Consider the following 24,005-nt stretch of genomic DNA (forward strand, 5'->3'; position numbering starts at 1 on the left):
AAGAAATACCATTTTTCCTATGCCTTTTTTTTTTTTGGAAGGGCCATTTTTCCTAAGCCTAAAAGCATTATAAATTAGGAAAATTTGATAATAACCACATATTATTCTTCTCGTTTAGTAATAATGAACTAGAAAGTTTTTTTTCGCATTAACAGTTTTACAATATTAAATTTTATCATATCTTTGACTAAGCCTCTTGCATGCAACACTTTGGGCCCCACTCTTTACCTTTTCCTCTTCATTTTCCTTAGCTTCTTTTCTCAATTTCCCCTTCTTTATTCATTTATCACAAATTTGGGCAAAAACCTAAAATCGAGAAGTAAATAATAAAATTAGGGTTTCAAAAATTATTCCTCTTGCTTCAATACTAAAATGCAATCGAGGAAAAAGGTATATATTGTTGTTTAATGCTAAAAGCAACTTATTTTGAAATGATATTAGAGTTTTGAAATCGAATTGGGGATTTGATTATGGAAATTAACTCAAAAAATTTGTCAATTTTACGTTGTGATGAGCACTATTATGGTTGTAATTGATGTTTAAATTAGCATAACCTGTATTTTATCTAGTGTTTTTTGTTTGATTCGCGCTGAGTTTGAGAGCCACATGTCCCCAAAGCTTGGTCCCCCTCTGTGTTCTTTTGCATTTAAATTAAAGTACATGTTCAAAAAATGATTTGAAAAGGAAAGAGGAGAGAGAGAGAGGCAGTAAGAATCAAAATTTTGGAGAAAAAATATGGTGGGTGAGTATCAATAAAGGGAATTAAGGAAGAAAGACAATGGAAGTGAAAGAACAGAGAATGAAAAAAGAGGGCAATTAGAAGGATAGGTCTTAGAATAATGTCATGTAAAGGCGTTTGGGAAAAGAGATGGTAATATTTGTTGTGAGCCCCAATAATATTATAGGTAGTAATAATTAAAAGGAATAATTAGAAAAAAATAATCTCAACTTTCATCAAATTTGGTAGAATAATCCCAACTTTGGATTATTCTGGAATAATCCCAACTTTGGGGGTCTTCTTTTTCTTCAATCACAAACTGCTGAACAATTGTCAATGACCTGCTGTAACAGGTTAAGTGCCACGTGTCAAGCTGCGATTGGTCCAAAAAAAAACCAAAAAAAATTAATCTAAAAAGAAAACCCAAAAAACCCTTAATCCCCTACCTGACCACCGTAACCCCCACCACCACCACCACCACCACCTACCACCGCCGACCGCACCAACCCCTCCATTCATTCCCCGCCCCAACAGTGCGTCGTTTTCCTCCCAAACCCCCCTGCTAGTGTTACGACCCACCTCCACCCCTAATCCCCTCCTTTTCCATTCGAAACACCCTTGAAACCCCTCCTCCACTCCCAAATATCCCCAACAGCCACTTCCTCACCGTCGAAAACCCAAACCCTAGCGGCTTGGATTTTCGATGGTGGGGGAAGGGTGTTTGGGGGTGTTCGGGAGTTGGGGAGAGTTTTAAAGGGAGTTTCGAGTGGTGGTGGCGGCTGGAAAAGGAGTTTCGAGTGGTGGTGATGACTAGAAAAGGAGTTTCTAGTGATGGTGCCGGCGAAAAAGAAGGAGAGTAAGGTGGGTCGCATCACCGGCGTTGGGGGGGGGGGGGAAACCGGCACAAGGGGAGGGTGAGCAACAGCAGTCGCCGGAGATAAGGTTGTGGGTGGCTGGATTTGGGGTTTGGCTAGTTTTTTTTTAGGGTTTTTTTTAATATTTTTTTAACCAATTAACGAGTGACACGTGTCATTACTTAAAAAAAATAAAAAATAAAAAAAAAAACTCATTCAACCGGTAACCGTTATTTGGGATTGAACAGAAAGAAGACCCTCAAAGTTCAGATATTCTACCAAAATTGATGAAAGTTGGGATTATTTTTTCTTATTTTATCTAATTAAAATGAAAAGAATAGTAGGTGCAAATTATTAAATTATCCTATAAATTAAAAATAACAATTTAAGAGTAAATCAATCTAGTTAAAAAAAATAAAAATAAATAATTGAGAGACTGATTCATTTTCACCAAGGAGGTAGATTATTTGGGTTTGATTCTAATGCTCATTAATAATTTGCATTGTACAAGAATGATTGAATGAAAGCAAAATCTATTGTTAGACATGTTAGGTAACCAAATAACTAATATAATCATTTATACATATATACCTAAAAAGTTGCAAACAGCTCTTATTTAACTCATTTTATGACCAATTTGACAAGAAATAGTCATAAATCCATCCTATTTTCACGGAACATTAACAAAACCCCAAACTCAAACCCGTTTACAGAAAAACTCAGACATAATATTGCATATGACAACTTTTTTCATGCATTATTTTACCAGACATCAACCCATTTTTATGCCTATATTTAATATTCATCAACATTCTTAAAGATCATCAAAAAATTATGAGTGGTGCTAGGGTATGTTCATCTCCTGATCTTTTCCCAATGTCAACTAGCAATAATGAAGATTTAAGCTTAGAAGGTAAACTTTCATTGCTAATTTCCCTATTTTGTTTCAATGAAGGGGTGTAATAAGAGCACGTCCATGTTAATCTTGAAATTTAACGTTAATGGCACATATGATGCATTTGTTTTTGTGCCATATTATAAAAATAAACTTTTATTATTACTCGAAAAATTAATAATTAAATTGTATCTTGTGATACGTTTGCATCTTACCCTAGAGATAAACTTGTAATTCCGTGTTTAATAATTTGATTTAATTTATTTTGATTATGCAAAGGTAATCAAATATAAATGATTTTGGACTTTAAGAAAAGAGAAAAAACATTAACTTATTTGTGTTGTGAAATAGGTATTTCAGCAAATGTAAAGCTGCTATTGAAGCTGATTCAAGATCATCAAGAAGCATCTGTTAAAGGGAATTTAGATGACCGAAAAGAACAAAGATTTGCTGGAATAATGACCATCTTAGACGACGTGAAAACAAGGCTGCAAAAATCTCAAACAAGTTCCAAGAAAAGTAAGGCAGAACTTAGACGTTGTTACACCGATTTACGAGTGAATCCTCCTAAGGATGTACAAAAAAAGGATGAAACGTTGATCTTAGACGAAAAGGAAAGGCTGCGAAGGGATCTAAACACGAGTTATGCAGCACAAAAACGGCTAGGAGTTATGTATGCAAGTTTAGGGAGGGAAAAGGAGATCATTTCAAGAGAGTTGACACGAAAAGTACAAGAATTGAATGAAATGGAAGAGCATATTAATGATCTCAGGGCGCAAAATGAGAAGTTATCAGCTAAGATACAGGCATGTATAGCAGAGCAGAATGAGATCAAAAGAAGCGTGAAAGGGTCAGAAAATAACATCAGTTATGCAGTATCTCAGCAAAGGAATAAGGAGCTTTCAGAGCAACTTCTGAAGTCGCTGGAAGGCTATAAAGCGATGAAAAGGAAGCATGTAGAGGTGAAAGAAGAGAGGGATGGAATGCAATCTGCAATGGAAGAACTCGGAGATGAGGTTAAACATAGTATTGATATAGTCCATAGCCTCAGGCAACATGTCGCCGCTTGTGGTTTGGGTGAGCAGGGTTGGGAGATTGAAGAGAACATCACTTCGTTAGAGCATGTTTTTACAAGACTTAATGTGAAGACTTTGAGGCTTAGGCAGGAAAGGAAGTGAAGTGTTTGAGACTTAGGAAAGGAATATCCAGACTTCAATTTGCATAGTCTGGATTTTACAACTTCTGTTATTGTGAATGAAAAATTGTCCTGTTCTGTTTCTTTTTTGAGAAAAAGTTTTCCACGAACTTAAATGTTCGATATTTTGTACCAAATAATATGAATATGTATATATGTCATAAAGCTTTGTATGAAACTGATTTTATAACATCATCACTGAAGAAAGAAAAGCACTTCTTGTTTTAGAATCCATTAGTATAAGCACCTCTATTCTCCTGGCTAACAACTAAATTTTCAGAAATTACAAACACTTTAGCTAGAAATATAATACATCAAATAATTTATGATTAAATATGGGCATAATCACACACAGAATTAATGATTTTGAGCAATAACTTTAAAACATGTTTATAAAGGAAAATTTACAGATGCTGCAACATATAATTTGACAGATAAACTAGTGTTCCTGATAGATGTTTAGATATTCTCAAAGTTAACTTAATACAGTGCCAATGATTTAACTTATTGACTACCTAAACTTCAAAATGCTCGAGAATATTAAGCAACTGCGCCATTCACAGATCTTGCAGTTTGTGTCCAGCTATGCAATTCAAAACCCATGAATTGCTCGCCAATTTCGCTCCACTTAAATTGGCAAGAGCTTCTGCATCCGATCTCCTGCTTTCAAGAATTATATTCTTCTTGCGAAGATCACAGTTGGCAGGCAGTTCAATGCCGTAGACTATGATAGTTGACGATGCTGGAGAAGGGGATGCACCAATTTGATAAGTTTCTGCAATAGGCTTCCTGTGTAGCACAGTTCCTCCTGCTGCAGTAACAAGGTCTTGTAGATACCCCTTGTATGAAAGTTCAAAATCTACAGTAAAATAGAAATTGATCCCAGCAAAGAGCTTGGGTTGCTGCAATTCATAACATTTTACATGAATATTTAGATGGAAGCAAACAGTAAGATTTTCATATAATTGCAGTAAAGTTGTAAGTAATATAATGGCAAGTGGTAAAAACAACTGGAAGTAAAGTTGATAACATTGAGAGTTTATAACTTAGAATGCTTTCACAGTGTAACATAATTATAAAAAATTTAGTCTAACCTATAATATTCACATTTGCATTAGATATTCAGTTTGATGATCGAAAAACTAGCTCCACAGAGTCAGACATGAAGGAATTGCCAAAAAATAGGGGTACTCACACAAAACAGACAATTCATGACACTGTTTTAACGAATCATTTGACTGGCTAATGGTAACTTATTGTCAACACAATCTATGATGATAAAAAGGACTTCACAGTATATAAACACTTCAAGAGTCAAGCTTAAAGATATAAAAATAATACAAAAAACTAAAAGCAACGACAATACATTGTGGGATAAACCATTATCAATTTGAAGCAAGTGTTCTACATATCAAGTAGGTCAAACTAGGAAAATGAAGCAGGTTGGCAGGTTGCTAATGTACCTCTGTACGAAGCACTCAGTATGCTTAAACATAGGAAGCTGAATTTCTTTTTAAAACATTTACATCATTAGTGTAGATTAAACAAAATAGTAATAGTTGAATGCTATGTATTGAAACAGGACTTCTGATTGAAACTTACTTTATTTAGAAGCCTTAATCTACCCAAACGAGGACCATCCTGGACTCCATGAATGTCAAAAGTGATTTCATAAGGAACCTCCTCAATTAGTCTCTTGGCCTCCAAACAAGCTTGAACCCCTGCAAACTCGAAAAGGTTAAATTTAAGTATAGCAAAGGCAAGACATTACAAAGATTTTTACAATTCACGACACTCTTGATATAAAGGAATGCTCTGACATTTGATGCTTAATATCCATTTTCCTTCCAGGATCCCCATCATAACTTTGAGTGTTCTTTTACATGCTCCATTCTCATTCGTTGATGCAACAACATGGGTAACACTTGGATTCCAGTGACCCAATACCTCAGCTCCAGATGACTTTGCTAACTCAGAAACAGCTTCCTGCAGATCCCGCTCAAATTAAGGATATCTATAAATAACAATTGTTGCCATATTGGCATACTAATGAATAATATTATTACCCTACCTTATCTACAGTAGCAAGAGCCGAACAACAGAGGACCACTTTCTCAGCTGACCGACCAGAGTCCCACCTGTTTATGCTAGTAACATGTCTAACTGCAGCCTGAGGTCTATGGCAAGGAGGTTTCCTGCATAAATATAAGAACAATTCAGAATTTTGCATTTATAATGCTGTCTGAAAATAGCTCATTAGAAATCCTATAGGAATTTGTTAGCGATTAGCATACCCCTTTTGATTACATTTTCTGACTTGTGTTATAGGCAATTCACTAGGCAACTTTGAGGAGGCATGATGAGGACATAATATAACAAAGTGATCCTGATGAAAATGTGGCAAATGCAGAATGATAAATGTGGTTAGAATTTTAACAGAAATGTGTCAGCAAGCTTGATAGACTACAGACTAGAAAGCACTTACAGCATCCCAACGACACTCTTGAAGCTTTTTGGCACAGGGAACATGAAAACTTTTGCGACAACTCTTCTCATAACAGCCCAGAGCGGCTCCTTTCACTCCACATAAAGAGCACTTAATCCTACGGCTTCTTGTCAATTCTTCTTCAAGGTTGACCGCAATATTATCGTTAAAATAAACATTAGGGGCCCTACACAAGAGTAAAGTACAATGTTTTATCTATCACAATACCAAATTGACCAAAATGCAACACCATTAACATTAGTCATTAAGAGGCCTTACAATATGAGACTCGATAACATTAGCAAAATCTACAGCAAGTCAATAGGTTATCTGTGATTTTAGGCAAAATTGTCCAGGAATTATTTAGCAATTACTCTTAAGGATGCTACCTATGTAGGAGTCACGAAAAAAAAAAATATGCAACAGAAAATTGAAATTGTTTTGGTTTTTAACAAAACATACCACTCAGTGCAGTTTTTGTGGGAGTGGATGACAGAACCTTCAGAGTGATTGGCTAAAACTGGTCTACCTTCAGAAAAGTGAGCCATTTCACCAGAAGCCTGCATTAATAATCATCAGTTAGTATATCCACTTGAATGTCCTCAAGAGGAAATTATGAACTGACTGCTTGCAATAGAGTAATACAGTACCTCTGTCTCTTCGGATGAATGACAGAAAGCACATCGGATGGAAACTCTGTCGCATTTGCGCAAAGCTGGTACGTCTTTTTGGCAATAGACCTTTCCCTTCTTTAGTGGATTTCCTAAATTATCATTGTTAGATTTTCCTAGAACACACCCTTCAGCTTGTTCTGCAGCCTTTAATTGAACACTTCCACCTCCATCAGCAGCATTTCCTATCAAATTAACGTTTGCAGAAATCTCTTGTTCAGGAACAAATGTCAATTTACGCATCTTCATAGGTTTGTCATTGGACACAATGGATTTTCCTCTAATGACATTAGACAGGGCAAGATTTTCCTTCTGCTTCTTTCTTTTTACTGAGTCACCATCATAGATGTGCTCAATGCTGTCATATTTCCTCTTTAACTTTCCCAATTTCTTGTCTTTTATAGTTCCTCTTTTATTTCCAGAAGTGTCAGGAAACTTGGCAGGAGCATTGCCATTAATTTCCTTCAATATAGTATCAAATGATTTAATTTGTCTTGTTTTAGAAGTACCAGAAGTTTTTTCACTCTCTAAAACATTTTCAGTGCCAATTCCTTGACATTGCATCAATTCACCAGGTGTTTTTGAACCATTAAGGGCCTCTCGAACCTCCATTTTGTTCTTTTGGCAGTCTTTGCTTACTTTTCTACCTCTCTTGTAGGAAGGTTTACACCCATTTTGGCTATCTTCAAATTTTGTTCTAGGATAGGCATTACTAGGTAGCTCCTGGTCCATTATAGTATTCTCTTCTTGCCGGCTAACATTAGCTAGGTGCTCTACAATCAATTTACTGCCAGAAGATGCATCTCTCGAGGCTGCTTCCACCTTCTTTCCAAGCATTGTATTACTATTTGTCTCTTCAACCTGCATTTAACTCAAATTAATACCAGAGACTGGAAGATACCTCAACATTATAGCTTGTGATGTATAAGAATGTCAGTTACCTGCTTCTTAATGGGGCTTGAACAAAGTTCAGGTGAGCATTCTCTTTGTGTCCATTCAAACATCTCACTGTCATAAATATCTCTATTGCACTTGCTGAGTGGCTCTTCCTACAAGAATGGATCAGATAATAAAAAGCTAACATACCCAATTATTAAATAAAATAAATAAAGAGCTAGAAAAATTAGCAAGAGGCCAAGAGTAAAAATCAATTAGATAGACAAAGTAGGTTGAGCTGCACCAAAGCCTAACTAAAAGGCAGAAAGGTCAGCACATCTTCTGAGCTTCAAGATAAGCACATAATTCAACATAATATTGTTTAACTTGGTGTGAATATAGAAATTGCAAACTTACTTCCACAGATTTTTCTGCGGGCACATCATCATCTGAATCCTTCAGATCACTAAAAGAAGGGGCTTTCATCGGGGTACATGTCAATGTCTGATCCTCATCAGTCTGAGGACTTGACCTTTCTACTTCTTCTCGTAACCAGAAGAAAGGTGACATGTGTGACCGTTCTTTCTCAGTTGAAAGTTGATGTTCACTCGGAAATGTTGAGCACTTATTTATATGATTGTTGATTACTTTGTTTTGAACAAGCCCATCTTTTTCCTGTCTTGCTGGACTTTCAGTAGTGGGAGAATGGGGCACTTGAACCCTTTTATTCGTTGCAAATGAAGATTTCCCTCTGTTGCGCCCAGAACATTTTGGGTTCACTTTTGATGCTACAGAATTTACTCTGCCTGTTCTTTGACACTTCACAGTCTCTGGAGTTTCTTCACCGGTATCCCTCATTGCATCCAAATCACCATTAGCCTGAACTTTTGCATCTGCAACATGAAAAGTATAACTTAATAGATGAACAAAAGATGTGTGTGTGTGTGTGTTGTATATAGGGAAGAGTCGAAGAGATCTCATGAGAAGTTTCTTAAAATGAGAAATAACTACACATACTTTTTAGTTGAATGTGCATATTTTGATCACATTTGAGCTAAAAAGAAAAGGTTGCACATATAGTTTTACAAAAATATGCATTCAATTCAAAAATAATGCACGCCATTTCCTTCATTTACTACTATGACTTTAATTGTGGTACTGATATTGTAGTAACTTTTTCTTTTATTTCAAATCTTTGCACATTCTGTTTATCTTTGTAGCATGAGATCCAAACTAAACAGCTTATGAGCTGCAAAATCAAACTGGCGGCAATTCTTTAACAAGACAGTTTTTTTTTTCTGTACCACAAAATATCCTGAGTGTCAAATTCTTATACTAGAACAAGAAAACACAGGAACCCTTACAGTTTCTCTTTTAAGGTATCCACTGAAATTACAACCATGAGTCTCTGAGCATATGTTTACATGAATCAGGATTTGGGGATCTTGAGACATGGTGCCAAGACTGAACAATCATGAAGTGGCTTATGCAAACTAGGGTCCATTATGATATCGCTATGGATAGAAAACTAATCAAATTCTCACACTTGATAATTTGATCTGGGTTTTAACTTTTAAGTTCCTCATATTACTCCTAATCTAAGCAATCAAGCAATAATCCTAATTTGATCTTGAATACAAAATTAAAGGTTTGAATGCCTACTCCAAACACTTGAATATATGAAGTAATTCACAAACAACCTTTTGTTTTTTTTTTTTTTTTTTTTTTTTTTTTTTGCATCAACTCTCTAGCCCTTGAATGAAATTAGACATTTATTTATACTAATGATAAAGTACCTAAACCAAATCATGGGCTTATTAACTAGCAAAACAGTTAAAAAGGCGGTAAAAAAACAAGATCGTAACACAAGGTTACTCAATAAGCCAAGTGTATGGGATGATATCTGGCATGACCGATATCTTATGAAAACATGATCAGGTTTTAGTAATCATGGAGAAGATGCTGATATGTCACAGATTGAAGACATGTCGGCCCACCGAAATGTAACACGTGGCAACAGAAGCTCGACACTTGGCACAAAAGGCTCTGCATGGATGAGAGCCACCTGTCAAGATAAACCATTATAAATAGTAGGTAAGACCTCATTAATGAGGACATTAATTACACTCTTTATCTCTCTAATCTCTCTCTACTTTCTCTCTCTCTTACTTTCTTTTTCTTAAACACCTTTCTGACTTTATCATCGGAGTGGTTATCCCCGGATCACCCCGGGGTTAGCTAACTTCTTCTCATTGTGTAGGTTCTCAGCTTGCCGATAGGAGTATCAGGATCTCAAGTCCAAGTTCTCTGTGGAGTCGGGATCAGACAGAAACAATTTGGCGCTAGAAGGAGGGGAGCAGTTGATCACTTCTATCGCCTAAGAACCTCACACAAAAATAAAACACGTGTATAACAACAACAATCATGACTGGAAACAATGGAACACCAGTAGGACAACCCCAGGTGGAGATAGTAGATGAAACCCATACCCTAGAGGATAACCAGTTCCATATGCCGATAACTCCCCCAGCAGGAGGAGGGGAGGCAGAGGATCCTATGGCAGCATTCACCCCGGATGAGTTGGAAACGGCTGCCAGGGTGATGAGTGCAATGAGTAGGAAAAGGAAGGAAGCAGAGGCAGCACGAGCTGAAAGAGAAGCTGCTCAGGCAGAAAGAGGAGTATTGCACCGAAACCAAGAAGAACAGTATAATCAGTTGGAGAACCCGTCAAGGAGGCCCCGACATGAGTCGCCGGTAAGGACGCATACAACATTACGGCAGGATGAACAATCCTCGAGCCGTGCTATGAGCACCAGAACTCAGCAACAAAGGAGTTCGCAAGTGGAAGGGCAAGCAGTGCGCACGGTGGTGCAGTTAAGGGCATCCCCGTTTGCCCAGCACATCTTGGATCAACCAATGGAGAAGGTGAAAATGCCGACTTGTAGGTATGATGGAAGAGGGGATCCAGCAAGATTCATAACGTCCTATGAGGGACGCATGATGCTATACACAAACTCGGATGCAGTTTGGTGCAAGGTATTTCCGACAACTCTGATTGGGGCTGCAGCCGATTGGTTCAACAACCTTGAAATTGGGTCAGTAGACAGCTTTGAAAGACTGACTGAGATGTTTGTAGGGCAATATGTCAGTAATAGTGTAAGGCAGAGAACTTCTGGAGAATTGATGGCTGTAGAGCAGAAACCGGATGAATCTTTGAGGGATTATATCAGGAGATTTAATAATGAGGCAAACACAATTCCGAGGTTGCAACAGGAGATAGCCGTGATGGCTTTGATGAATGGGTTGGTTGATTCGGATTTCAAAAGATATCTAACAAGAAAAAGCCTGCCGACATTGGCAGCGGCGTTCAGTAAAGCCCATGATTACATAAAAAGTGAAGAGCTGATGAAAACAAGTAGTAGACATGTGGCAGCTGGAAAGGGACCAAGTCAGTATGAAGGGACTTCATCTGGAGGAAACAGGTCAAGAGCTCCTGCCCCAGGAAGGGGAGGAGGAAGTCGGCAAGATACCAGGCCGACAAGACTCCCAATGAGATACAGCACCTACACTCCCCTGAATGCACCAAGGGCCGCAATCTACTCAGTGAATCAGAATAGAGAAGATTGGTCAAGGCCGACTCCGATGAAGGCGAAGTCTAGAGATGTAAAGAAGTATTGTATGTTTCATAGGGATGTGGGACATTACACAGAGGAATGTACTCAGTTGAAGGATAATATTGAGGAGTTGATTAGAAAAGGGCACTTAGCACAGTATCGGTTGAATACTGGTAGAAATCAACAACCAGCGCAAATAGCTGAGAGGCAACAAATAGAAGCGAGGCCCGAAAGGACTCAAGGGAGGATAGTCCGACAAGGGGACACGGGAATGCCGCCGTTATCTACTGGAAGAGTAGATGTGATAACGGGCGGGCCGATTCATGGGGGAACGATTAGTGGAGCAAAGAAACATTTGGCGGAGCACCGACATCTGGTGTGTGCTCTAGATATAGACAATCGTCCTCGGCCGGCATCAATACCGCAAGTTGTATTTACAGAAGAGGATGCACGAGGTGTAGTATTCCCGCATGACGATCCGTTAGTCCTGATAACCAGGATAAATGGTGCTGATGTCAAAAGAGTACTAGTAGATGGGGGTAGCTCGGCAAATGTCCTGTTCATTCAAGCCTTTAAAGAGATGAATATCGGAAGACAATACTTGAAGCCGGTATCATATCCCGTAATTGGTTTTAATGGGTCGACAGTGAGGCCAGAGGGGAGTATTGTGTTGCCTGTAAGGATGGGTGATGGGCCACAAGCAAGGGATGTGATGGCAGAATTTTTAGTGGTGGATGTCAAGTCGGCTTATAATGCAATTATCGGCAGACCGATAATTCATGACATGCAGGCTGTGGTATCAACATACCATTTGGCTATAGCCTATGTGTCAAACCTGGGAGCCGTGGAAAAGGTGTATGGAGGCCAGGTTATGTCAAAAGCCTGTTATGTAACAGCGTTGAAGAACCCAGTTGGAAGTACTGCAGTTCCATGTAACCCAGCAAAGGAGAGTGAGCCGACAGTGCAAGATCTGGCCATGAAAAACTTCGATGCAAGGCCCGAAGAAACACCAAGGCCGTTGCCAGGAGGAGAAACCATCCAAGTTGAGTTGCAGCCAGGCAACCCCAGTAGAACAGTGAAAGTTGGGGCTGATATGGATGTGGAGACTAGGTGCAATCTGATAAGTTTATTGCGCGAGAACGCTGATGTCTTTGCGTTCTCGGCCAGTGAGATGCCAGGAATACATCCTGAGGTAATGGAACATAAGCTGAATGTTGACAGAAAATTCAGGCCGATAAGGCAGAAGAAGCGCAACTTCTCGACTGAGAAAATAGAGGCGATCCAGGCCGAGGTGAATAAGCTCTTGGCGGCAGGGTTTATAGAGCCCTGCACGTATCCAGAATGGTTGGCAAATGTAGTTATGGTGAGAAAGCCGACAGGGAAATGGCGGATGTGCGTAGATTTTACAGACTTGAATAAAGCTTGCCCAAAAGATTGCTATCCGCTACCTCGGATTGATAGACTGGTTGATTCAACCTCCGGTCATGCAATGCTTAGTTTTCTAGACGCTTTTTCAGGGTATCATCAGGTCAGCATGCATAGAGCCGACAGGAATAAAACGGCCTTCATAACGGATGCAGGTGTGTATTGTTATAAGGCAATGCCGTTCGGACTGAAAAATGCTGGGGCAACTTATCAGAAGTTGGTAGATAAGATTTTTGAGAAACAGAAAGGGCGGAATGTTGAGGTATATGTAGATGATACGATAGTTAAGAGCAAGAGCACAGAAGACCATGTAGCCGATTTGAAGGAAACATTTGAAACCTTGAGAAAGTATCAAATGAAGCTGAATCCGGAGAAGTGTGTTTTTGGAGTGAGATCAGGGAAGTTTCTGGGCTTTATGGTCAGTGAACGAGGGATAGATGCGAATCCAGATAAGGTGAATGCAGTGCTTCAAATGAAACAACCACAAACCATTCGTGATATACAGAGGTTAACGGGCAGGATGGCAGGGTTAACCAGATTCATCAGCAAATCAGCTGATAAGGCTCTTCCGTTTTTTATGGTGCTGAGAAAGAATAAGGCGTTTGAGTGGGGAAAAGAACAAAGTGATGCCTTGGAAGTAGTGAGGAATCATCTCAAATCTCTTCCCACAATTGCCAGGCCTGAGAAGGGAGAAGTATTGCAGTTATACATCTCGGCGTCACCAAAAACGGTAGCAGCCGTTTTGTTGGTTGAAAGGAAGAGACGTCAACAACCGATTTACTTTGTCAGCCATGTTCTGAATGCGGCAGAACGAAGATATCCAGTTATAGAGAAGATGGCTTTATCTGTATTAATAGCGGCCAGGAAGTTAAGACCTTACTTTGACGCACATCCGATAGAAGTCCTCACCAACCATCCCTTGGAGAAATCATTGCGAAAAATGGATACGTCTGGAAGGTTACTTGCATGGGCAGTAGAGTTGTCGGAGTATGAGATAAGTTACAAGCCTAGAACATCAATTAAGGCTCAAGCACTATCAGATTTCATTGTAGAAACCACATACACAGATGAAGAAGAAGAGTTGGGGACGTGGCAGGTATCCGTTGATGGGTCAGCCACAGCAACGGGGGCAGGCGCTGGAATTGTGATAACGGCCCCAGACGGAAAAATATTTGAATACGCCATGAAATTCAAGTTCAAGGCAACAAATAATGAGGCCGAGTACGAAGCTGCAGTGGCTGGAATGCAGCTATCGATAGCGGCAGAGGCAAAACGGCTAGTTCTGACAACTGACTCACAGCTGGTGTCAAGCCAGTTCAGTGGGGAATATGAAACTCGAGAGCCGGCAATGGTGAAGTATTTGGAGAAAATGAAGCAGTTAGCGGCTCAGCTGCAATACTTTGAGATTAAATTGGTTCCCAGATTGAAAAATGCTCAAGCAGACGCACTGGCAAGATTGGCAAGTTCAAGTTTTAATGACTTGGAGAGAACAGTAATGGTTGAGATACTCAGGCAGAGAAGCATAGATGAGATACCGGCAACTGTCTGTTCTGTTGAGATAGGGGATCAGTGGTATGATAAAATACTGGCATACATTGTTCATGGTGTAGGGCCGACAGACAAGGGGGAGTTAAAGAAGTTACAGAAGGATAGTGTGTGGTTTGTTATGTATCAAGGCCAGTTATATAAAAGAGGGTTTTCACTGCCGTTACAGAGATGCATAACAGGATCTGAATCGGTAAAGTTAATGGAAGAATTGCATGAAGGAAGTTGTGGAAATCATCTTGGGGCAAGAGCCCTGTCCAGAGAAGCTATGAGAAGGGGATACTATTGGCCGACAATGAACGCCGATGCTTTGGCTTATGTTAGAAAATGTGAGAAGTGCCAAAAGTATGCCCCAGTTATCAACCTCCCCCCAAATGACCTTACGCCGATATTAAACCCAGTTCCATTTGCCCAGTGGGGAATGGATATAGTAGGGCCGTTCCCATCAGCCACAGGAGGCAGAAAATATCTGATAGTAGGAATTGACTACTTCACAAAGTGGATAGAAGCAGAGCCGGTAGCAAAGATCACGGCAGCAGAAGTGAAGAAGTTTATATGGAAAAATATCTTTACAAGGTTTGGGTTGCCGATGGCGATGGTTTTTGATCATGGAACTCAATTTGATTGCAAGACAGTCAAAGATCTTCTGATGATGTATAAAGTGAAGTTTGCATATGCAGCAGTATGCCATCCACAATCAAACGGCCAGGCAGAAGCAGCAAACAAGCAGATCATAACGGCCATAAAGAAGAAAATCGAAGATGCAAAGGGTTTGTGGGCAGATTTGATACCGGAGATATTGTGGGCAAATAGGACAACAATAAGAGAGGCCACAGGAGAGTCACCATATAACCTGGTTTTTGGGACAGAAGCAGTCATACCGGCAGAAGTTGGACTGCCGACATTCAGAGTTCAGCATTACTGTGAAGATCAAAATGATTTACTCCTACGACAACAACTGGATTTCTTGCCAGAACTAAGAGAAAAAGCAGCCGTTAAGTCAGCTGCATTCAAGGAAAGAATGTCTAGGGCATATAATAGAAGGGTATCCCATCGGCCGTTACAGATAGGGGATCTGGTGCTACGAAGAACCGCCGCAACCGGTAAGGGAAATGAAGACGGGAAACTGACTGCAAACTGGGAAGGACCTTATCGGATTAAAGCTATCATCGTCCAAGGGTCATTCTACTTGGAAACTTTGGATGGGACTCCTCTAAAGAATGTATGGAATTCAGCTGTATTGAAAAAATACTATGTGTAGAGAATAAACCTCACTTTTTGAAGCTGATATCGGACAAAGATATCGGTGATGAATGAAGAAGTATTCAGACAATGTGCATTTCAATAGGCATCCTCCATTTAACAAAACATCGTTAAATGGGACGGACAGCTCAAAACCGCTTCCATGCAGTTAACAGTTGTACAACCTGATCAGTTGTATACGTTAACTCATGAGGTTGCTGGTTCAAAGTATAAATACCGGCCAAATCAATTCGAGTATATGCCGACATGAGGCATAGCTCAGAATGTGATCGCCGAGAGGGTACCTAACTGACTGTAATATCAAAGCAGTGGGTGACCGTTGTTATAATCTGAACCACCAACAGCCGGTTACGAATCAGTATACATAGCTCCGAGAAGAACTATGTATACTAAGGGGGGCAAGGAGTACCATAATGATATATTATGTTGCTTGCATGATGATATGTTATTTGGATATGTTATTTGGATATATTATATGCTATTGGAGGTTGTATGGTATGTTGCTTGCATGATGATATGTTATTTGAAGAATATTTAAAATTTCAAAAAATGTTTAAAGTTTTCAGTACAATAATGGTATCCATAGTATGTCGGCACCTTTTAAAATGCAGTCTTGATAAAGTGTCCACCAAGGATGAAGTTTCGAAGTCTGGTATCTACAGAGGCCGACATTCTTTAGAGAGCTTTCAGTGGCAGATTTCAAGCAAACTACCAAGTAAGTTTTATTTTTTACAAGTTCTTCTCTATATATATGCTTAATTTGCAAGATTATGCAGTTATCATTCTTTAGAGAGCTTTCAGTGGCAGATTTCAAGCAAACTACCAAGTAAGTTTTATTTTTTACAAGTTCTTCTCTATATATATGCTTAATTTGCAAGATTATGCAGTTATCATTCTTTAGAGAGCTTTCAGTGGCAGATTTCAAGCAAACTACCAAGTAAGTTTTATTTTTTACAAGTTCTTCTCTATATATATGCTTAATTTGCAAGATTATGCAGTTATCATACTGGAATAATTGTAAACAAGTTAGAAAATAGCAGATAGAGAGCAATACAGTTATAGCGAAAAGTGTACAAATTTATACACAGTTAATACATAATAGATAAAAATAACAATCGACAGGCATCACCACAAAAAAAGGGTATATGCCGATAAAACAGCACTGTCAAAAGAAATGTCCATACATACAAAAAACAAGTAAAGTTATAGCTGATAAGGCCCAATGATACAAGACCCACAAGAAGATGTCGGTGATGACTGCCCGCCCCTTCAAGATTGACCGTTTTCAGGCACCGGGGAGTCCAGAATACTGGGGTTGCTGGGGCCGTCATCAGCAGTTGGCGCCAAGTTATATAAGTCTTCTTCGGAGAATTGCTGCGCCTCAAAGCCGGAAGGAATCTTATAGGCTTCCTCGCTGAAAGCCTTCTCAACTTTTGCCCAATCATCCTTCTTCCAACCGGCGGCGTGGGCAATACACCTCTGAGCAGCAGTCCAACCCCCATCGAAACGGTCCTGGAGTTTGGAGCAGAACTCATCGGACGCTAGATAACGGCCAACCGCACGCTGACGAATACCAGGTTTGTCAGCCTCCATTTTTTGAACCTTCTCTTCAAGGCTCTTAATTTTGGTTTTGGCATCTTCGAAGTTCTTCTCGACGGAAGGAAGACGTTGGATGGCTTCATCTTTTTTGGCAATTTGAGTCTTCAGACTCTGCACTTCCGACTCTAACCCAGCAACTTTCTCAGCCTTGATCTTCAAGGCCGACATCTCCTTGTCGTCATTTTCTTTTATCTTCCTCAGATCACTGAGGGCCTTTTCAGCATTCTTGATGGCCTCCTGCATGGCGCTTTCGTTGGCAGATGCTTGATGATGTTTTTCCTGGTAATAGCGGTACATCTCAACCAATTCTGTGCCAGACATGACGGCCTGTACGATACATACAAAAAAAAAAAAAAAAAAAAAAAAAAAAAAAAAAAAAAAAAAAAAACCGATATCAGTACTTGAAATATATATATAGAAATACCAATAGTAATAAGAGATAAAGACGATAAGTATATACGCGTAAGTAATACACTAACCTTCATCAAATTATGCATATGAGACGCAGCAAGGGGGCCGATTGGACCAGCGGGTCTGTCCATTGGCAGCGTCAGGTTACTCAGCAGCCGGTAACCGAGATTCCCACCTTGCATAGGGTCGTCGGTTATCATGGATTCATTCCGGCCGACATCCATGGCTGGTTGCCAGCGGTCGCCGGAATGGCCAGGAGGGACAGAAAACCCCCTTAAAACTTCCTCTGGAAACCGTCCAGACACTCGTTCGATCCACTGATTGGATCGATAAGTCAAGGCCGGAATGCTGGAGTCCGACCCAACTGTCATAGGAGCGATTACGGTTGTAACCTGAGGCTGAGGGGGAGACTCGGCAGAGGTGAGATCTTCAATCTCAATACCCTGAATGACCTTCTTCACAATGGCCTCGGGGCTTTTAACTTGGCTGGCAGTCGGGGTCTTCTCAGGAACCGACTGCTCTTTATTTTTCTCGGGCGCCGGTTGATCCCTTCTCTTCTCGGCACGCCCTTCAGGTTGCCGAGGGCTTGAGATCACGATCCCACCCCGCCGATTGGCAAGAGGTGTAAGTTTTCTTTTCTTAGCATTCTCATCGGCCATGATCTCAGCTCTTCTTTTAGCACTGATGGCTGGAGCGCGACCGCAAACAGTAGCAAGGGTGTCGTACGGATCGCAAGCTTTGGGACACCGCCTGATAACCCTAGTCCCGTCAGCAGATAGGCCGAGTAGCCTATTATCCAACTTATCGGTACCTAGAAAAAGAAATAAAAAAAATCGGTAAAATGCAAAAAAAAAAAGGAGAGAGATACAAATGACAATAAAGAAAGGACGAGGAAAGTAGCATGTAAGCTATGCCGTCTTCGTCATAGAAATAAGAGAGTGCATAGGAGTAAAAGGAAAAGTAAGTTATACCATGCTGGTCAGTCCAACAAAGACCGACGCGTGATAGCGGCGCGTTGCCCAGAATGTAACTCACATTCGGCACCCACACCGCAGGAATGAGACGGACTTTGCCGTCACCTTCGTCGAATTCGGAAACGTCAAAATGGTTGACGGCCCTCTCTTCATGTTTCCCGAGATCTCTCTCGGGGATTGAGTCAAAATGAGGATGAGGCTTGAAAAAAGTCCTTCTCAAGGGATAATCATCTGGAACAGACATGAAGAAAAACTTGTCCTTCCAGTTTTTGCAGCTAGAAAGTTTTGGATGGACGGTATATTTGTGAGGTTGAGTGTACAAAGACCACCACCCATCAGACTGTCCATCTCTCTTCAGGGTAATTAGCCGCCGAAATACATTAAGGGTCAAAGGGTAGTTCCGATAAAGCATAACCCAAACTGTGGCAATAACGGCACGAATAGTTTGAGGGGTTAGCTGAACTAAGCAAACGTTCCAAGCCTTCAAAATTTTGGCTACAAATGGGTGTAGGGGAAAACGGAGACCGAAGTCTAGATGTCTCAGATAAACGGCCACGGACCCGGCTGGGCAATCCAATACTGAAGCACCAGATGGAGGAAGAGACAACTCATAGCCGTCAGGAAGATTAAAAAACCTCTTCGCACGACGGCAGTAATCTTTTGTAATTGCCGTTTTCCTAAAAGCTTCACTTATTGTTTCCTTCGCAACTTTTCCATCGTTGGCAAGGACTATGGGTTGTCGGAATTCAGCCCTGTCAGTCTCGGAATTGTATCCTTCGTCCAAACTCTCCTCTTGGATAACCTCAGCCGTTAAATCAACAATGTTATCCCTACTCTCGTTATTTACACTATCTTCCTGAGCTTCGTCATCTCCTAAAACTGAGTTGACGGCAGAATCATGCACAGGAGATACCTGACCTTCCTGGGGGTTTGGTGGGATGTCGTCCCCAAGTTCTTCTGAAGAAGAACTTATAACCTGACCTTGACCAGGTCTTTTACTAGATTCCGCCACCTTAGCGGCCTCAGCTGCCTTAGCTGCTTTGGCAGCCTCGGCGGCTTCACGAGCAGCAACTTCAGGCTGATAACTGGTACTCCTTACCCTTGGCATAGTGTTAATACCTATATTGCCAACGTTAGTGCCGTATTGGTTAAAATAGCGTCTCCCAGTAAAGTTGCGTAAGTGATAACGGACACTAACAGGCTCAACGTCAAGAATTTCAGTATCGGCAGGAATATCAGGGTTAAAGGGGTGAAAGGCACTTTCACGGTGAGCAATAGTCCTATGTATCATAAAAGCACGTTTTTCTTCTTCAGAAGTTAACGTCTCAAAGGGATAGTCGATATTGTCAGAAAGGGAAGATGAATTGCCCCTATTACTACCAGTTTCTTTACCTAAAGACTGCCTAATTAAACGACGCCTAGCAGTACTAAGGTTAGGAAAGTTCTCTTCAACACTATCCTCAGACATTTAATTGAATATAAGCACATAAAACAGCATAAAAATCAAGGGTTAGGGTACGAAAATACCTTCGAAGAAAATCGCAAAAAGAAGGAACGCCTTTTACAGATGAAAGCGACGAAGAAAGAGAAGGAACGCCCGACGAGACGAAATGCACAAACTAAGCGCAAGATTGATAAGAATTTCTTTCGGGAGAAAATTAAGAAGGAGAAGAGGTGTGAAATGGTAAAAATGGTGGATTTTTGATCTAAAAAGGAAAAACTGAATCGCCAATTGAAATGAAAGGCGGTTCAGGAATCCTACGGCTGTTAATTAACAAGCCCTTTCAAAAAGCAACGGCAGGATTTGTGACACGTGTAAATATTTTCCCGCCTAAAAAAAAATTAGTAAAATATATTTTTAGGAACGGTTACACTTCAATTTTATTGCAAGTAGACCTTGTCTGCTACCAGCACACAAGGTCACTTGGGGGGGAAAACGGAGTTTTTCGCTCCCAGATAGTTTACAGCAAGTAGACCTTGTATGCTATCAGCACACAAGGTCACTTGGGGGGGAAAACGGAGTTTTTCGCTCCCAGATAGTTTACAGAAAGTAGACCTTGTCTGCTATCAGCACACAAGGTCACTTGGGGGGGAAACGGAATTTTTCGCTCCCAGATAGTTTACAGCAAGTAGACCTTGTCTGCTACCAGCACACAAGGTCACTTGGGGGGGAAAACGGAGTTTTTCGCTCCCAGATAGTTTACAGAAAGTAGACCTTGTCTGCTATCAGCACACAAGGTCACTTGGGGGGGAAATGGAGTTTATACAAGTATAAAACTTCTCAGCAAAAGAACATAGAGCTTAAATATAGACCTACAATACATATGTGCAAGCTAATTTATCTGAATATAAATCAAGCAAGAAAGTAAGATGAATTGTGACGAAGCCAAGACAACAACATCAGTAGTAAAACTTTGTTAACAAGTGGTGCTTGACAGAGTACAAGAAACGTTGCTACAGTAGAATTTACACCACAAGGAAAACTCTAAAGAATGAGATGTGGAACCCAAAGTTTGTTTCGTCGGAATCAGCTTGTTATTGGTATAAACTGAGCACGACGATGAGTAATCATACGTCCTCACTTGGGGGGCTAATTGTATGGGATGATATCTGGCATGACCGATATCTTATGAAAACATGATCAGGTTTTAGTAATCATGGAGAAGATGCTGATATGTCACAGATTGAAGACATGTCGGCCCACCGAAATGTAACACGTGGCAACAGAAGCTCGACACTTGGCACAAAAGGCTCTGCATGGATGAGAGCCACCTGTCAAGATAAACCATTATAAATAGTAGGTAAGACCTCATTAATGAGGACATTAATTACACTCTTTATCTCTCTAATCTCTCTCTACTTTCTCTCTCTCTTACTTTCTTTTTCTTAAACACCTTTCTGACTTTATCATCGGAGTGGTTATCCCCGGATCACCCCGGGGTTAGCTAACTTCTTCTCATTGTGTAGGTTCTCAGCTTGCCGATAGGAGTATCAGGATCTCAAGTCCAAGTTCTCTGTGGAGTCGGGATCAGACAGAAACACCAAGTAATTAAATCAGGGTATCAATAATCAAGTGACAACTTCTTCAATTCATGCTACATCATATTATCACTACTAGGAGAAAAAATACAACTCCATATGACACAACAGCCATCGGATGATAATGCCACTCAATGTAGAGAGTATGAGCAGGTCGATTAAGGGATCAGTAATTCATTTAAGCCATGCAAGTAACAAAAATGAATTAAAAATGATAAGCTAAAGCCTTCAAACAAATTCAGTCACAACAATAACGGAGGTCTGAAAACTAAGGCCCAAGTGGGCAATGTTTTTAGAACTGCTTACTAGAACCCTATATAAATCTGGACAAAGATGTTTTGTTACCTGCTAATTTAGTCGAGGGTCCACTTTGAGAGACAAAGAGAGTAACCCCTGATGCAACTTCCATATTCTTGTATATGTTTACAAGGTTGTCCATGTGAGGAGCAGGACGAATTTCTGCAGCACAAGAAGGAAGAGCTCGTTTAGAGAAAGTCATTGATTTACTGAAGAAACATGAACTGTCAATAAGGATCCAACCTTTCTTAAGTACTCTTTCTTATAAAAGAACTAACTCTTCTACGATATCAGAACGGACAGAACCTCAATCACCTTAGTGCGCCTTTAGCATTTTTATACGAAGGACAACAGAAACACATAGATTTAGATATCAGCAACTAATTCCCTAATCCCTCAGCCAACAAAATCTTTTTTCGACATTCTTAATTTCCCTTTCATTTCATTAGTACAAATTTCTACCTTCAATTTCTGTACAAATTTCAAGGTGTTATGACATAAACTACTGTATAGTATTAAGCAGGTAAAATACTACTGCAATATATTTGTGTAATACTAGCATTTTATGAACACATTACAATGAGAAATTCCTTAAATTGTCATCAATATCAATTCCTCAATCTCCAAGAGTTCTTCCGGTTTTTACTTTTTTTTGTGAGATAATCACCGTCAAACATAAAGAACTTTTAGAGACGGAAGAAATAGGCAAATAGCAGGCAAACAATGGACAATTTGGACAACTTAATGTCAATGTTATTATACTCGTAATAAATAAAATGAACTAACACCAAAAACCCAATGAATTTAGAGAGGAATTGAGAACTGTAAATGGACCTCGGCGCTGATAAGGCACTTTGCAAACCGGGCAATTGGAGCCTGATTTCATCGATTTATAAATACATGAACTGAAATTATTCAAAAATCAATCAATATAACATTCAAAAATTATGATAAACCATGAAATAAAGAAAAAGGAAAACAAAATGATAGTCACTTACTTGCAGAAAACATGGTTGCAGGTAAGAGAAACAGCAGAATTAAACAAACTCAAACTGCAAAATAACCCAATTCAGATGAAAATATATTCGAAACAACCCAGAATTTTCTTTGGAGAAATTAGAGGATAAATTCAAATTAAAAAGAGAAAATGGGTAGAAGGGGGAATATACCAAATAGGGCATTTGAGCTCTCGGCCCATTCTTTCGAGATGCGACGAATCCGCCATTATTGTGAAGTCGTCAGAGTTAAGTTATACTGAGGAAGAATTTGAAGAATTGGGTTTTAGGTTTTGAGATTGATTGGCAGAATTCGAAAAAATGAAAGTAAAAATGTGAAGGAAAGAGGGAGAAATGGTAGAAAGGGGATGAATTAAAAGGATAGGGGGGAGAAGATTGCAAAGGAAGGAAGTTTGGTGGGAAATGTCAAAAGTTTTTCAAAATTTTTAAACTCCGCCAAACTTTTTAGCCGAAACTTCTTCATTTGCTAATTGCTATCCTTCGTATTTGATAGTACGGAGTACTGTTTAAAGGCGTAAATCGAGAATATTAGGCGCTGTTATTTAAATCTGTTCTACTCTGTACTGCTTTGTCTAGCTTTGTTCTGCACTGCTCTGTTGAAATATGCTTTGCTCTGCTCCGCAGTGTGTGGAAGCCTAACCCTGCTTTGCCCAAAAGCTCAAAAGAACAGGGCCTAAGACCCCAATCTTTAGAGTTACTCTCCTCTGCTCGGATAAAATCTGCTCTGCTCTGCTCAAAAGAAATCTGCTCTGCTCTATTTTCAAATAATAATTAATAATAATAATAATTAATATTGAATAATAATAATTAATATTGTATTGTTGATAATAATTTATTATTTTAAATAATTATAATAATTAATAATGTTAAAAATAATTATAATAATTATAAATATTAATAATAATTATAATAATTATTAATATTAATATTATTAATAATTAATATTAATATTAATAATAATTAATATTTATTATTCATAATAATAATTATTAATAATTATTATCAATAATAATAATAAATAATTCAAAATATTAAGAATTAATATTTAATAATATTATTAATTAATAATTTCTAATAATTATAACAATTCTTTCAAAAAAAATAAATAATACTTAATATTTTTTTTTT

At 39.4% G+C, this 24,005-nt stretch overlaps 3 protein-coding genes across 3 annotated transcripts; 1 reads left to right on the forward strand and 2 right to left on the reverse strand.

Moving 5' to 3' along the window:
• Nucleotides 1-2,404: 2,404 nt before the first annotated feature.
• LOC145579160 (uncharacterized) lies at nt 2,405-3,683 on the forward strand. The gene is made up of 2 exons (XM_081636421.1): nt 2,405-2,485; nt 2,819-3,683. The coding sequence occupies exons 1-2, from the start codon at nt 2,407-2,409 to the stop codon at nt 3,643-3,645; spliced, it is 906 nt and encodes a 301-aa protein (XP_081492547.1). The 5' UTR covers nt 2,405-2,406; the 3' UTR covers nt 3,646-3,683.
• Nucleotides 3,684-4,042: 359 nt separating this feature from the next.
• LOC145580203 (protein BREAST CANCER SUSCEPTIBILITY 1 homolog) lies at nt 4,043-23,242 on the reverse strand. Its single transcript, XM_081637605.1, has 14 exons — nt 23,031-23,242; nt 22,860-22,913; nt 22,696-22,766; nt 21,910-22,023; nt 8,112-8,587; nt 7,760-7,867; nt 6,798-7,679; nt 6,610-6,707; nt 6,148-6,334; nt 5,957-6,048; nt 5,734-5,857; nt 5,483-5,648; nt 5,265-5,383; nt 4,043-4,564 (listed from the first exon to the last, which is right to left on the reverse strand). The coding sequence occupies exons 1-14, from the start codon at nt 23,084-23,086 to the stop codon at nt 4,220-4,222; spliced, it is 2,892 nt and encodes a 963-aa protein (XP_081493731.1). The 5' UTR covers nt 23,087-23,242; the 3' UTR covers nt 4,043-4,219.
• On the reverse strand, nt 16,811-18,435 carry LOC145579649 (uncharacterized). The gene is made up of 2 exons (XM_081636890.1): nt 17,620-18,435; nt 16,811-17,467 (listed from the first exon to the last, which is right to left on the reverse strand). The coding sequence occupies exons 1-2, from the start codon at nt 18,208-18,210 to the stop codon at nt 16,811-16,813; spliced, it is 1,248 nt and encodes a 415-aa protein (XP_081493016.1). The 5' UTR covers nt 18,211-18,435.
• Nucleotides 23,243-24,005: the final 763 nt, after the last annotated feature.

Source organism: Chenopodium album, chromosome 14 (assembly GCF_948465745.1).
Source record: "Chenopodium album chromosome 14, dcCheAlbu1.1, whole genome shotgun sequence".
NCBI lineage: Eukaryota > Viridiplantae > Streptophyta > Magnoliopsida > Caryophyllales > Amaranthaceae > Chenopodium > Chenopodium album.